This window comes from Marmota flaviventris, chromosome 1 (assembly GCF_047511675.1).
Source record: "Marmota flaviventris isolate mMarFla1 chromosome 1, mMarFla1.hap1, whole genome shotgun sequence".
NCBI classification, from domain to species: domain Eukaryota; kingdom Metazoa; phylum Chordata; class Mammalia; order Rodentia; family Sciuridae; genus Marmota; species Marmota flaviventris.
This window is the reverse complement of record NC_092498.1, coordinates 112,535,061-112,550,902: the sequence shown is the minus strand read 5'-3', so window position 1 is coordinate 112,550,902 and position 15,842 is coordinate 112,535,061. Positions and strand designations below refer to the sequence as shown.

Here is a 15,842-nt window from a genome sequence, read left to right as displayed (position 1 = left end):
TGCCTTAGCTTCCTAAATACTGGGATTACAGATGTGCCACAGAGGACAGAACTTTTTACCTATTGTTAGAATTAATCACAAAGAGCTTTTAGACCCATAATCTTTGTTTAGGGGAGCAGAAACTTACAATAAATGTAAGTCCCCTGATAACTGTTCTCTGTTTTGCCAATGATAGAGCAAAACAGTCTGAGCCCCATTTAGAATGACTGTTATTAGTTCTTCCACAGGTGGAGAAAGGGGAAACTTGGACCAAACAGTACTGAATGCTCATGTATTGTAGTGAGGCCTATGGCTCCTCCAAGTGATGGACATGTGTGTACACCCTTCAGTCATTCACCAAATGTTTTGTGAGCAGGTGTCCTGTGTGTTGGCACTGTGCTTAGCTACGGGGCATACAGTAGTGATAAAGAGCAGCAGCCCCTACCCCCAGGTTCTGACCTTTGCTTCTAATAAAAACGTCTAACCCCTTTGCTCTAATAGAAAAACATAGATGTTATAAAGCCCAAAATAAAAACTGAATTTTGAAATCCTTTTCATTTCATTTATATGTTCAGATTATCTGTGAAACTTTAACAAAAATATGTTTTCTAGTTTATCTTCCTTTTTCTTCTTAGTTGATAAGCTATAGTTTCTTGTGATGTAATTTTCTCTTTTTAAGAAGACTTTTAGTGACTTGAGAAGATACTTTAAAAACATAGGAAGTCCTGTTTTCTTGTCTGCTATTTGTTGTGTATTAATATTTTAGACCTTGCTTCTCTATGGAGGAAAATCTGTCCAGTGGGAAACTGGCCTGGCTACTCATATGAGACCTGTAAAGATTATTATTATTTTTGAAAACAAAGAGGGAGAGAGAGAGCTTTCAGCTGGAAATGTAGCTGACAGAGATGTTTTCTTAATTCCCTTTGATCTATTATAGACAGAAGGAGAGGGAAAAAAATTATAAAATCATTTAGGACTGGTCCTAAACAAACAAAAAGAAGCCCTACAAATTGTTTAAATTATTAACTAAATTTTTGTTAGCATTATTGGTGTTTTGATAGTGCTACCTGTGCATGTTATAGGCTAGGAAAGCTTGTGTTATAGGTAGTTGCGAAGAAGATATATATTGTGTTAATTTCCTCCGATTGCTCTAACAAATTACTATAAACATGGTGGCTTAGAACAACAGAAATGTATTTTCCCACAGTTCTAGAGCCAGAAGTCCAAAACCAGGGTGTCATTTGGGTTGGTTCTGTTTGGAGAAAATTAACATGTACTTGTCTATACTATTCTGTAAGTTTTGTAAAGAAACAGTTACCTTTTTAGATATTTCTCCCTTTTCTTTTTGCTTTAAGGTACCTTTTTCCCTCCCCTTTTCTTAGTTTTTTCGCATGTTTATCTTGTTAAATATTTCAAAGAAAAAAAAATTTAAAAGAATCTCAGGGCTGGATGGGATTCTGAAGGAACCAGTAGGGCCTACTAAAGCATTGGGGTGAAAGGGAAGTACCTGATCTTCTTATGATTCAGATATCTCTTTTGTAAGGAGTAATGCTAATAATATTATGTCATGAGGATCAGTAGGCACTTATGAAGTTTCTTTCTCTTGCTATTCATAGTGTGGGCCACAGACATACATGGTCCTTGGGAGCTTGTTATATAGGCAGACTCTCTTGCAAAACCCCCAGCCCTGCCCAGACCTGCTGAATCAGAATCTATATTTTAACACAATCCCCCAATAATGCAGAATAGTGTCTGCACAGATAAGTTTTTTGATAAAGAACAACAAAGAAAAAAGGAAGGACGGGCCTTGGTGGCAATAGTAACATATCCTGCAGGTTAAACATTAAAAATAACATGAGAACCTTTGAAACCCACAGGACCAATGTGGAATTTAGTCTTTGTATCTGTTGGAGTAACATTATTGCTATAGTTTTAACTCCTGGCATATACTTCCAGATCTGTTCCATGGAATTATTTTATTAGCATAGTTATTTTTGCTTCTGTTTTGAAACATCATCAGTAGTGAATAAAACTAAAGCTATTTTTTTATTCAACTTCTGATTTATAAAACCAGGAATGAAAAAGTGAAAACTCTTCTTGGGGGAATTTTACTTCCTGTTTGCCTTGTTCACAGAGTTTGTCTCTCTGCCCTTTCTTGTGGGACATTAGAAGGACCTTGGTATCTTAAAACAACGTCCATGTGTGTTTCAGCAGTATTTCAAATGTGTAACATCTACAAACATTGATGAGCCAGCCATACAGGCCTGCAACCTAATACAGATATGTCTTTTCACTCCCTTCCTCTCCTCTTCCCCAAAAAGCAATAGAAGAAGGTCTTTTTCTCTAGTGGATAATCTATTCACCTTAAGAGCAAACACACAAAGTCTCTTTTTCCCAGTCCCCTTCCTCAGAATTCTACCCTTTCTGTACTCAGTCTCCCCATCTCACTAAAAACACCTCTGCTCTTCCTAACTGGTCCTGTCTTTTTGTGTTCACCTTTCCCTGCTTCCATCTATTTCCTACAAAGCACCCAGAGTCAAAAACTAAGTCAGAGTTTCTGCTTCCAGGTGTCCAGAGGTTACCCATATTATGGACATCAAAAGTTCTTTGCATGGCCAACATCCTTCTCAGCTTCATGTCCTCCCATGCTGCCTGGCAGGCTTGGACCTCTCCCACTGCTCCCCACCTGGCCCATTCCACTCCTTCCACACAATGGCCTCTTGTTTTCCTCAGATTCTCCAGGCTACCATTTTGGTGTCTTAGGCATTGTGGTTCTTCTACCTGAAAGGTTCTTTCTCCATCCACACACACCCCTTGCTCATGACAGTCTTCTTCATCACCCTCTCACTAGATACACATTTTCATTTTTACTACTTATCACCAACTAACATATTTTTCATATTTACCTCAATTCTTGTCTCTCTAAACTGCAAGAGCCATAAGAACTAAATATTTTGTTTTTTTTTTTATTGCTACATTCTTAGTGCCCAAAACTGGTGGCATTCAGCAAGAATTCAGTATCTTTTGAATATAAAAATGAAGAGAGGAGTCAACAGATATGTGACTACAAATACAGATGCAGTGCATGTTAAGCTGACTTTTAGAAGTAGATTTGTAATCTTATTCTTCATTAAATTTAAAATATGAAAGCAAATGAGCTGGGCTGTCCTCAAGAGTTTTAGAAACTAATCAAATAAATTTATAGAAAGCAGAAAACATAAAATGAAAATAGAAATTAATTGTATAAAACAGAAAGATAAAATATCTGAAAGTGCTAGTGTTTGGCAAAAAATAATAAAATAACATTGTATGTCCCACCCCTGATAACTCCAATCAATAAAAGAAAAAAGCAAAAATATAAATATAAATTAAAAGACTACAGATCCAAAGGAGTTTAAAAATTAAGAAACATTCATGAATTGGAAAATCTTGGTAAGATGAGAAATTGTATGTTACTAAAGATGAATCAAAGTACTGAAAATTTCAGTAAATGGAAAAGCAAGCAAAAACTTGAAGAAGTTTCTAAAGAATTATCTGCTTGAATGATTACATTCATATGGGGTTTTTAAAAACTTGTAAGAAAAAGTTCATGAATATATGGATTACTATAGAGCATGCAAATCTATGGAACTCTACTTAATGTTGTAAAGCTAGTATAACTTGGAAACCTCAAAATAAAATAATATTGTACTATATTTAGTAAGTACAGATCAAAATCAGGAAACAGCATTAAATAATATTTTAAAAGGATAAACCATCGTAACTACACATGATCTAAGAAAGAAAAGATATTTAATATTAGGCAGGCTAGGGCTGGGGTTGTGGCTCAGCGGTAGAGCGCTCACCTAGCATGTGTGAGGTGCTAGGTTCGATCCTCAGCAGCACATAAAGATAAATAAAATAAAGGTATTTTGTCCAACTACTTCTAAAAAAAATATTTTTCAAAAAAATATTAGGCAGGCTATTAACATTGTAAGCTATTAAAATAATTATTTTAATAGGTGCTGAAAACGGTCAATAAAATTCAATATATGTACCTTATCAAAACTTATAAATGTAGTAACAAGACTTTTTCTTTTTTATTTATTTTTAATTAATACAATTGTACCTCCCTATGAGATAGAGTAAGAAAATTCAATACATGTATATAATATGCAGTGATCAAATCAAGCTAATTAATACTTCCAACTTCTTAAACAATGATCATTATCTTATGTTTGAAGTCTCCCAACTCTTCTAGTTCTCCCAACTCTTAGTATGTAAGTTCAACTTACATACATAAGTTGTTATAAACATAGTCATTAGAACTTACTCTTCCTGTATAACTGTATTTGATACCCATCATTCAGTCTCCTTTTTACCTCATCCCCTACCTTTTTTAGACTCCAGTGACTGCTTTTCTACTCACTACTTCTATGAAATCAACTTTTGGCTTCCACATATAAGTAAGAAAATGTGGTACTTGTCTTTTCATGACTGGCTTATTTCACTCAACATAATGTCTTCCAGTTTCATTCATGTTGTTGCAGATGGCAGGATTTCTGTTCTTTTTATGGGTGAATAGTATTCCATTGTATATATATATATACCACATTTCCTTTATTCATGCAGCCACTGATGGATATCTGTACCTTTTGAATAGAAATGTTCAGTACATATTTTTTTGTAAATAATTTTTGAACAAACTACATATGTTGATCCATTGCCAACATTACATTTAAAGAAACCATAAGAATTCCCCTGAAAATTAGGATGCTTAATATCAGTAATATTTAACATTATTACAGAATTTCTGACCTAAGTATTAATATGAAAAAAATATTGAACCATTAGGAAAGAAAAATAAAGCTATCTATGTTTGGAAACAGTATTTCAATACAGGTAAGAAAATTCTTGAGATTTCAATGAAATGAAAAACATTATTAATAGCTGAGACAGTTTTGTAAACATTAATAGATATAACATAAAACCAGATCAAAATACAAGGCTTAGAGGAAAGAAAGGGACCAGTTAGAAAGGGGGAAATTTGTCAACTGATAATGAAAATATTCTCTGAGAGAATTAGTTCAGATGCTTTGGGCTACAAGTAACAGATACCCCAATTCAGCTGGTATGAGAAATAAGGAAGACTTATTTCTTGTGATCAAAAGTCAAAAAGAATAAGGCTCCTGATCTAACCCCATGGCTTAGCAGCATTTTCAGTGCCCCCAGTTCCCTCCATCTGTCCATGCTGACTGCCCCAGCTCTTCACTCACTAGTCTCCTCCCTAGCTGAAGGATGGCTGCCTTGGTTCTTACAGATACAGCAATGCCCAGTGGAAGAAGACTGCTTTGGGCGAGTTGTGAAATTTATTTGTGCTTCAGCTTTTGACTCTGTGAGATGGGAATAAGTAATAGGAATCTCATATTACTATATAGGTCTGAATGACATGATACCTGTGAGACACTTGTATTTGTCAAGAGACTGTCCTTAGCAAGTAGGACCTTCACTAAGTACTGGTTCTTGTCCTTCCTTCCTGCTCTGAGAGGCACTTTGTTAGAGTTAAGGCAATCTGAATGCTCTCCCTCAAACCAATCAGTTCTTAGTTGGGTGAGTCTTTTATTTTCCCTCACCCATTTTCTTTCCTTCAGTTTTCAAACTATTCTTCTCTTTAGCAAAAAATAAGATTTGAGGCCCTTCTCTTTGCCATTTATCTTATTTTCCAAGCAAACAATAGGAACCTGTTTTTGTCTAGTCTTTCTCCATGCTTCAGATCCCTGGGACTTTATTTTCGTGACAGTTGTATTTGTCTCTGGCATTAACCTCACTATACAATTTTGTCCTTTAGAATCAATACATGGGCTTAATTTGAAATTGTTCAAGTTTTTGTTCTTACCTTCCTTTTCTTGTGATATGGAGTTGACTAAAGGTGATTTTTAAGGTGCTGTTGGTTCCAGAGTTATGTGCCACAGAATCATTTCTGTTTGGGGGAATGTCTTTGAAATGTACTCTCTGAAACCTAGAGGCCTCACTGGCCCTATCTCCATGGGTTTTACACATGCAATGAAGGTTTCCTGCCTTTACTTCTAAATGAGTCTCTGCCTAAGCAAGAACTAGGTCCATCTTCTCTCCATTCAGTGGGACCTGAATGGTAAACTTGGCCAGTGTCTTGTCCAGAGTTCTACTTTTAGTCAAATGAGAAGAAATCGGGTCAATCCCTGGATCATGAACATCTTCTTGAAGAGCCACTGCCTGTGTCTGAGCTGATTATCTTCTTGCCTTATTGCCCACCTCTGGCTGAGGATCCCTCAGCTGCTTACCCCAGGGGGACAGCATCTGTTTCTGCTGCTCTCTATCTTCAATCACAGGTTTTCCAGCATTTCAGCATGTTCCATCCCCATGGCTGCTGAATTTTTTCACTAAAGGGTTCATGTTCTTGACAAATACATAATTTACCCACCTCCTATCCATTCTGTTTCTTTTGTATTCCAAGTGTTTCTCCATGTTCAAATATTTTAATCCCATCTTGCCACTCCTGCAAAATCCATGAGTCATGACTCCAGTATGAGTGAGTGGCTGTACTGCAGGGATACTACAGACACAGTCCAAGCAACATCTCTGGTACAAAGACCACAGTCTTCCCCACCCTTATCCATGATGGGGAGATGGGGTGACTCCTTGAACTCATCTGGTCCTTGGGAGCAACAGGCTTGGTATAGATGGGAGCCAGTTCCTCCTGTCATAGCAGCAGGTGTGTCTCAAGAACTATCAAGTGTGCCCAGCACAATACAGCAGAGACAAAAGCCCAAATCCAAATCACTTTTCATCCCTTTTTCATTCATCCTCTATATTTATGGACATCTGCCATATGCCAGGTGCTGTTCTGGCTCTGAGGGAACCAGGATATATCCTGTCCTATTCTCATGTGTTGAAAGCTCAGAAGATCATACTGGACTGTGGTGGTAAGACATAAATAGGTTGTTCCAGATGTGCTGGGTACCTGCTCCAGCCAGGAAGCGGGTCATAGACAGTACGAGGTTACTTCTTGGAGTTGGTGATTCTGAGCTGGGACATAAAAGGTAAATGAGAAATAGCTTGATGGGAAGTTGGGGAGAAGGAATGTGCAGGGGGGGACTGGCATTCCAGGAGGGAGGAGCATTTGGGTGTTGAGCCCTCATGAGGTGCTTTCTAGTGAGGCCTGGAGGGCAAACAGGCTACAGGCAATTTGAGGAGTGTTAGGTTATAAAGAATAAAGAAGGACCATGAAAAGTAAGACTCAACTCTGAAGTGGACAGGAACTTGACTGTGGAAGGTCTTTATCCCTCAAATAGCCCCATGAGTAACTGGGTAAATATGGTGTCACCACCAAGAATGGGGCTGTGCATAGGAAGATGAGCTGGCCAAGTGATGGGGGAAGAGAAGCATTCAAGTGTCTCCTGTGATGTGTTGAGTACCTGCCTCAATCTTCAGGTGCAGCCTGGGCAACAGGAGACAGATGCAGAAAGTCAGGAGGTGGACCCTGATTCAAACTGAGTACATGGGTAGATTGGAGAGTGAAAAATCACACACTAACTTAGAGCGGGGCTAGTTGTAAAGACAGGTGAAACCTAAGGGAATAGGAGCTCCATTGAGAATTGGTACAGCTTTGGGCTGGTACCTCTCCCTCGCTCACGTGCCCCATGCCCTCTCAGGCTGCCTCTTCCTCTTCCTGTTTTCATCTAGTCCTCTGCTGCCATCCAGATTCTTCACATCCCGGGAGCAATTAACCCACCTTCTCTTCCCTGGTGTCTGGGCAGTCAACCGTGGTCAAAAGTAGCAGTCAGTTCCAGGAAGGAGAGTTGCCTGGCTATCCCTTTGGCAAGGCCAGTGGTGGAAGAGTCCCACTTAGGAAGGCCATTGTCCATTAACTTCCTTAACATATTCTTATCAGTCCTTGCTGAACCTGGAGTTCCCTCCCAAATCATGCAAAACTCAAAATGAGGAAACAGACAATAGTACTGATGAAAAAAAAAAAAAAAACAACTTGAGCATCTTCTGGGGACATTATGGGCTGTGGATAAGCGTGCTGGGGTCACACAGTCCAGTCAGCCCTAATCTTTGAATGGGTCTGCAGTCTTCTCTAGTTCTTCACCCTCTCTCCCTCTCTGGCCTGGGCTGCTTCACCCACTTCACCATCCTTTTATGAGAAATCCATGTGACAGTGGAAGAATCTGGTTTCATCCACTGCTGGATTCAAATACTGGTGTGTGACCTTGGACGTCACTAAATCTCACTCCCAACATCTCCCACAATCTGTATCCTGTCCCTGCAGTACTATGCAAAACAGGTTAAGGTTATGGACACTTACTCTGTGAGGAACAGATGGGGCAGCATGCTCTGCCCTTGTCTCAAACCCCTTTCCCAATCCTTTCCCCTTTGTCTTCCAGGGAAACAGTCTCTGTAACTCCAACTTCTTCACACAATGCTCTATATATTTTCTATAACCAAACTATCTGCCACAGACTTTAAAAACTGAAGTGCTAATTCTTTTCTCTCAGAATATATGTCCTATAGGGAAGATGGTGGTGTCCCTTGGTTCCTGGGTATGTATCACCCCCGTGCAGAATGTCCCTTTCATGTGGAATCTCATTCCAGTTGGCTGTTGTTCCTGATCACTTTTTTTTTTTTGGTAAACATTTGTGACCATTATGTACTCTTCCCTTCTTCTCTGAGGACTGCACAAATCTGTTTGTTCTTTGCCCTCTCGTGGTCAACAAATGAATAATCTGGCACCTACTTCCACTCCAGATAGAGGCTGTCTGCTCTGAGTACATCATTCTTCCTCCTGCACACTGTGGGCTCCCCTGGGCTCAACCTGTTCTTCTCCAGACCATACCCTATGCAGATTCTCTACCCATTTGAAATGTATTCAGCATCTTCCAGTACAGCAGGGTCTGGGCTCAGCAATGGGGTCCAAAAGCTCTGTGCAGATGGATTCCAGTGCTGCACTCATGAGCTTATATTCTTCCCCAAAATGCTTTTTCTCTCTCTCCTATATATCTGTCCTATACCCTGTAAACATACTCATACATTTCCCATCCTAACAATGCATTGTCCTTGTTTAACCATCACCTATCTTATCTACTCATAACCCCTTATCCCTGAATTGCTTTTCTTCTACTGTGCTTAGTCGGGGAGGGGGCAGGTCTGTGTCTGTGCTCTATTGAGTAAAGCACACAAGAATCCCCAAATACCCATCTATTGCCAATTTTAAATTCTTCTTTGACCTTTCTTTGATCTTGAAGCATGCTGGTCATTTCTGTCTTAAAAATTCCCCTTTCCATCTGCTTCCATGACATAATGCCTGGTTTCCTACTTTTTACCATTTCTTCTTGGTTGCTTTTACATCCTTCATGAACCTTAAATATTTTATGTTCTTTTCCTGTCTTGAATGTTAATCTTTCCCACAACTTTCACCTCAGTTGTCATCTTTTATCCCTCCCTATACACTTCTGTAGTGCTTTTAATCCATACCCGTGTCTTTGCACATTTTTACCAAAAGCTCCAGTGCTGCCTTGACCTTGACAGAACCAGTGTGGAATTTTTCATCTGTCCTGCCCTTCTCGTGTATTGGTGAACTGCCTCTTTGAGACCAGAAATCAAGGTCCTTTCTTTTTAGATCATGTCTCCATCCTGGCATTCCACATTGAGGTAGCCCCAGGTTAAGTCCTTGGTTAGCCCTTCCCATTATCTTTCTTGCCCTGTCTATTTCTTCTGAAAAATATTCAAAGTCCAGAGTATTACAATGGCCTCTTTTTTCAAATCACTAATTTTTTAATGATACAACATATAAAAGTATACAGATATAAATAAATTATAATCTCTGCCTTTGAGAAACTCATGGTCATGGCTAGTAACACATCCAAAGGCAGCTGATGAGATATACCAGTGGGAGCATGTGCCATTCGTGGGGTCATACCAGTGCAGGATGAGGCCTTCCTTGATAAAGGTGGCTCTGGTTGCCTGCCATTCTTGATGACAGCCTAGATATATGTTTGGCCTGTGTTTTTGTTCCACATTCTCTATTTTAGCACATTTGTAGATGTCTGAGATCTACAGAATGCCAGCTTGGGAGGTTTGGGACATCTCACATACTTTGATGGGCATCTTTGTAGAAATCATCTCTTTTATTCAATTAAATGATCAGAGGGATATTTGCCCTTTAAAAAAAAAAAAACCTACACAATATTTACACAGGGACAGCTTCTCTGATACTTGGAAATCTCCCTGCCTTAAATAAAGCCTCATTCAAAGAGACCAGACTGCACCCACAAAATTTCTAGTTTGATTTCTTAATTCTGTAATTATATCTATATTGTTATCCACATGATCAAAGTAATCAGAACTAAAACCAGGCTCTTGAACACCAGCTCTCTAAGTTAGGGCCAGTTTGGGGCAGGGTGACCAGCCTGTTTGCTGCTGTTACCTTCTCCAGACAGCGATATATCGTACCCAGGCTGGGGTGTCAGCCAGCATTTTAGATCCTTAGGCTTGGAGAAGAAAATCTGTGGCAGCATCCAGGGGATGTCCTGCCATTGGCATGTGCCCTGTAGGTTTTCTCCTGACTATGAACTTGGGCTCTGCTAGATAACAGGTAGATAGTCCTTGCTCCCATAAAATGTGAACGCAGGCAGGGAAAAATGGAAATCTTATATTAGAAATAGTCACTAGCAAACTGTGTATTCACAGGGTTGATGGGGCTGCCTGTGTTAATCCTGTGCTAGGAGTTGGGAAACCGATGTTCCAGTTCTTCTTGCAATGAGGGAACATGTCGTATACCTTACTGTGACCCATTTACCTCCTAAGGTGTACAATAGCCCTCTCAATCCCTGATCTTTTAGCACATGCTTCACTAGCTCTTCGAAGATCAGCATTTAGTTTCGGATTAGAGAAACCTGAGCCTCCACCAATATCGCCTCCTTCCGTCATGCTTCCTTATAACTTACCCATGCTGTCACAGTTTATGTGTCACTTGTCAATGTCCCCCTCCAGTGGAGTTGAGGCCCATGAGGATGGGGCCCCATGTGTTGCTCTTGTTTATTACCATATACCAGATGCCCCCTCTCTCTGAGCATATAGAGTACTGGATGTACGTCAGTTGAGTAAATGATATTGAGCTATACCCCTAGCCAAGGATTTTCTCTTTTGTGCTCACATATGATTGTCTGTCTTTCAGGAGCCCAGCAGCCGGGGCCGCCATATTACACTGACCCTGGAGGACTAGGAGTGAATCCTGTCGGGAATACCATGGCAATGGCTTTCCAGGTCCAACCCAATTCACCCCAGGGAGGCACAGCCTACCCACCCCCTCCTTCCTACTGCAACACGCCCCCACCCCCGTATGAACAGGTGGTGAAGGACAAGTAGCAAGAGAATGCTCCTGGGAGGTGGAGAGGTGGGACAGGGCTCTTCACCAGGCCCTTCCCATCCCCATGGATGTTCCCATCCCCATTGAAGTTCACTTCCAGGGACGGTCCAAGGGCAAACTCCTCTTTGATATCTTCAAAGCAAGCACAGCTCCCTTTCAAGTTTTCCGTGGAGGACAATATTTGAATTCACACTGTGTCTCCTCTGTTGCTTCTGTTTCTAATGTAATCTGTGCTCTCTAGCAGTGTGGCAACAGCCCCAAGGGTTAACACTCTTGGGTGGTGTGGCCAGATCTTCAGGAGAGACTAAAAGGAAGAGGAAGGCAGAGCCAGCCTGTGAGAGGGACCGATGGAGGAGCCAGCCCAGGCGAGTCCTGCAGGCAGCAGGCAGCACAGCCCATGAAGCCAGATGAGGTTGGGCAGGGTGGCTGCCAGCCATCAAAGCCCATTTTTCCTCTTCCAGAAGCTGTTGGAGAAATGTGCAAGGGGAAAAAGACTCTTGACACTTTTTTTTATCTCTCATATCCTGAAGATAGGCTTCCTTCTGCCTAAACAAGGAACAGCCGAGTGCTGCCGCTTCCACCTCCAGATGGATCTGAATCAGGCTCACGTTGGATGTCTGCGGTTATCTGAAGATCAATAAAGTTATTTAAATTTATGGGAAATTGATCCCTGCTCCAAACTGGGACATTTCATTTTATAAGCTCTTGTTCTGACATGGGGAGAAAAATATATCCCCGTTTTTAGTGCATTCTTGGAAGTACATATGTAGTGTCCTGTCCTTTGAGATCAGATAGGCAGGGTGTCCTCCTTGGATGCCAGTGCCCAGAGGGCTCTTGCATCCTTCCCCAAGGCAGCTGTGGGTGGATTTGATGGGCACTTTCAAAGCAGAAGGACACATCTGGCTGAGAAATCACATCAACCTTCAGAGGGAGCAAAAACAGCCAACATGCCCAGCAAGGCACAGCCAGACTTGTTGAACCAGAGCGGGCGGCAGCTGTGTCTGATCTGAGAGGTAGTGTGCTGGGCTCTGAAGATAGGGAGCTTACTGAGAAAGATGGGAAAAGTACTGATTTCATTTACTGACCATGTGATCAAAAATAGAATAAAGAAGATGTTAAAAATGCAAATCCCCAGAGGAGAATCCTATCTTACCCCAGAGTCTTATAGTAGTTGCAGGTTTTGTTGACAGATAGCAGGGAGTTCTGTTCCTCTGCGTAGTTAGCAGTGTTGACATGTATTTAAACCCAGATTGAGACCTGCCCGTGTCGTGTGTACTAAGAGCAAAGCAGCGTAGCAAAGATACCTAGATTACTCTGTGTGTAGTATCATGGGGAGTGGGGCTGGTGGGGGGTGTTGCTTATTTTTTAATTGACCTAGTTAAAGCCTCTTAAGAAATTGCTACTCATTGAACTTTGTGCATCAAGATGTCTCTCAGGAGCAGATGTGGGATGGTTTTCATTCCCCCAGATCAAGAAGCACAGTTTCTTTGCTCTGCTGGGGTATTTATGTGAGATGAAGGGTGAGGAAAAGCAGTGGGGCTCAAGTAACTGTGCGGACTTACTCTAAGGACAGAGAATGTGGGGACCTCCAGGGAATTCCACGGGAAGTGCCTGGGACCAAAACCAACACCCTGGGGACCAATCTATGGACACAGATGATGCTGCCTGTGTCTTTGACCCTTGCCACCCTGTGTGACCTCTGACCTCCTGTCCTTGACTACAATACCTCCCCATGCTCAAGTCCTCGATTTCAATGAAGCAACAAAGCACAATGTCTGCTGTTTACAACTGAGACAACTACATGGGTCCAAACAATTCCTCTTCCTCCAGGTCATTTGTTTTACATTTTCAATTTCTCCCATTACTTTTTTTTTTTTTTAAATAAAGAAGCACTCAGCACTGTCCCTGGAATTGGATCAGAGTGCAGCTGAGTGAGGCACCCAGTGCCCACAACTAAATTTTGTTTATCTTTTCCAACAACTGGGAGGGCTCAACAATTTTATATTCCCATGTTCATGTAAGATTTGTTTCCCATTGAACCTGGGTTAGACTCCTGTGCATTGAGCACTGACACTGTCCATGGAAGTTCCACTTCTGACATTTCCTGGCCACTCTCATTTCCTTTGTGCTGCTGGTGGTTGGTGACCACTTCTTAGACTGATTCCAGCTCCTGGTGCGTTGAAGTCCTATAGAGTGGGTGGTTAGGAGTAAACTTTAGGCAGACCTGTGCATGCTTTTCCTCTGCAACACTTGGCTCACGTCCTTTTTTGTTCTCTTTTGATAGGGTCCTATTTCCTATGTATGCACAATAAAAAATAAATTTGGGCATGTACTGTGGTTCTTTTGCTGGGGAGTAGAAAAGAGTGTAGAAATGAAGTTTCTAATGGGAAAGGATGTGTGGCGGGTCATGAGTTCAGCCATGTGCGGTGGGGGTGAGGGTGGATGATGCGCCTATTCAAGGAAGAACCAGAAATTAGGTATTATTATCAATGAATATATTCTCCTTAGGTAAGTCTGCCTTCACTTTAAAATTCCACTCTACATGGTTAAAAATTGTACTTCTCTCATAGATACTACCTAAGGATATAACTTCTATAGTTAAGCTGCAATGGCACCATATAACAGTTTTAAAGGTCTCCTTAGTTTTTCCTTATATTATTATACTGGTGTATTTATCTTTAAAGGGTGATGTAAAATGACCCATTTCATGATAAATCTAACTTGGGGTATAGGGGCTGCCCCAAAGTAATGTGTGGATATAAAATGACCTTAAGACTAAACAGGTGCTGGACTCAGTGACACATGCCTATAATCCCAACCACTTGGGAGGCTGAAGAAGGAAGACTGCAAGTTCAAGTCCAGCCTCAGCAGCTTACCAAGGCCCAAGTAACTTAACTTTTAAAATTAAAAAAAAAAAAAGAAAGAAAGAAAAGGGCTGGGGATATGACTGAGGGGTTAAACACCCCTGGATTCAATCCTTAGTATTCACCCCCACCCCCATCCCAAAAACACAAACATAACTAGGCACAGCAGCATTCAACTCAGTAAGCTGAGGCAGGAGGATTGATTGAGCCCAGGAGTTCAAGCAGCAACATATTGAGACCGCATTCTCAAAAAACGAAAAAGAATGTCTATGAGGATTAACTGAAATGTCAGTTTCTAAACATGTTAGCCCCAGAGCATGTGGGCTTAGTCTGGAATCCTGACAGTGGCACCATGGGTTCCTCAAAATGTATTTTCCCACTTCTAGACATTTTGCCATGAAAATTTTAAAACATACAGAAAAACTGGAAAAAAAAATATAGTGAACAACCCTAAGCTTACTACCTAGATTCTACAGCTATATTTATGATTAAAAATTATTTTTAACAACTATTGTGCTTTTCCCGATATTTTTATATGCTGTATTTTAAAACATGATAATTATTTTGACCTTAGAATAAGGAAATAGTCCCAATTTGAGCTTAAAAATTAGTCCTCAATGGCCGAGTTTCACCTCTCCCTTTTCATTAGTCCTGGAGACAATACCAGTCTACTTTTTCCAAACCCTGCCTTTGTTACTCAACTGTCACTATGACAAAATACCTGAGATAATCAACTTTAACGGAGCAAAGATTTATTTTGACTCACAGTTTCCAAGGATTCAGTTTATAGTCACTTGGCCTTGTTGCTTTGGGCCTGTGGTAGCACAGTACATTATGGCAGAAGCATGTGACAGAGGAGGTCTGTTCACTTCAAGGTAGCTGGGAATCAAAAAAAGAAGAAGGAGCCCAAGTCTTAAAATTCCCTTAAGGGCATACAGCCAGTGACCTAAGTTCCTTCAACTAGGCCCTACCTCCTAAAAGTTCCACCATGTCCCAATAATGTCACGGGCTGGGGACCAATCCTTCAACGTGCCTTCCTTTAGGGGACAATGCAGATCCAATAGCACTGCCTGAGTTCTCAGCCACCCATATTAACAGGAAAGTATTATATTCCTCTCAGGCCCAGTGTCCCATGGGACCCTGAGGTCTCACTCAGCCCTTAGAGTACAGGTATGTCTCCAAGTTGGTATGGGCGGCTTTTCTATGGATGGATGGATGTGTGTCTCCTCCAAACTTCCCATGCCAGACTCCACTCCAGTGCAGTCCTGGGTGATTTGTGCTGGGCCCAGCCTTCTACCCATAGTTCAGATCTGGCCACTAATCCAGACATACTTTCCCCTGAAGCTCCTCTGAGGTGTTATCTGCAGCAGAACCCAGGTGTCTTCATCATCTGAGAGATTTCTTAAAACATTTCACCTCAGCTGGGAAGTGGTCCAGCTTCAGGCCTTCTTCAGAAACTCCTTGGCACCTCTACAGATGTGCCCAGCTCATAATTCCACACCAGCACTGCACCCCTGGGCTGTCTGGAAGAAAGCAATAGGCTCCCTATTTACAAGATTTTCTGTTAACTCTTCAGCACTTAGCTATAAATTTTGGGGAAAAGAATTTACCAG

General features: G+C 41.1%; 2 protein-coding genes across 2 annotated transcripts in view; one reads left to right on the top strand and one right to left on the bottom strand.

The window, feature by feature from the left end:
* The window catches only part of Vopp1 (VOPP1 WW domain binding protein), a 97,458-nt gene extending 83,765 nt beyond the window's left edge, over window positions 1-13,693 (top strand). Inside the window, exon 5 of the mRNA XM_027956076.2 lies at window positions 11,174-13,693. Coding sequence (XP_027811877.1) covers window positions 11,174-11,364 — 191 coding nt within the window. The 3' untranslated portion in view covers window positions 11,365-13,693. The remainder of the gene's footprint in view (window positions 1-11,173) is intronic.
* Window positions 1-15,842, bottom strand: part of Lancl2 (LanC like glutathione S-transferase 2) — a 199,716-nt gene that overhangs the window by 4,708 nt on the left and 179,166 nt on the right. The window lies entirely within an intron of this gene.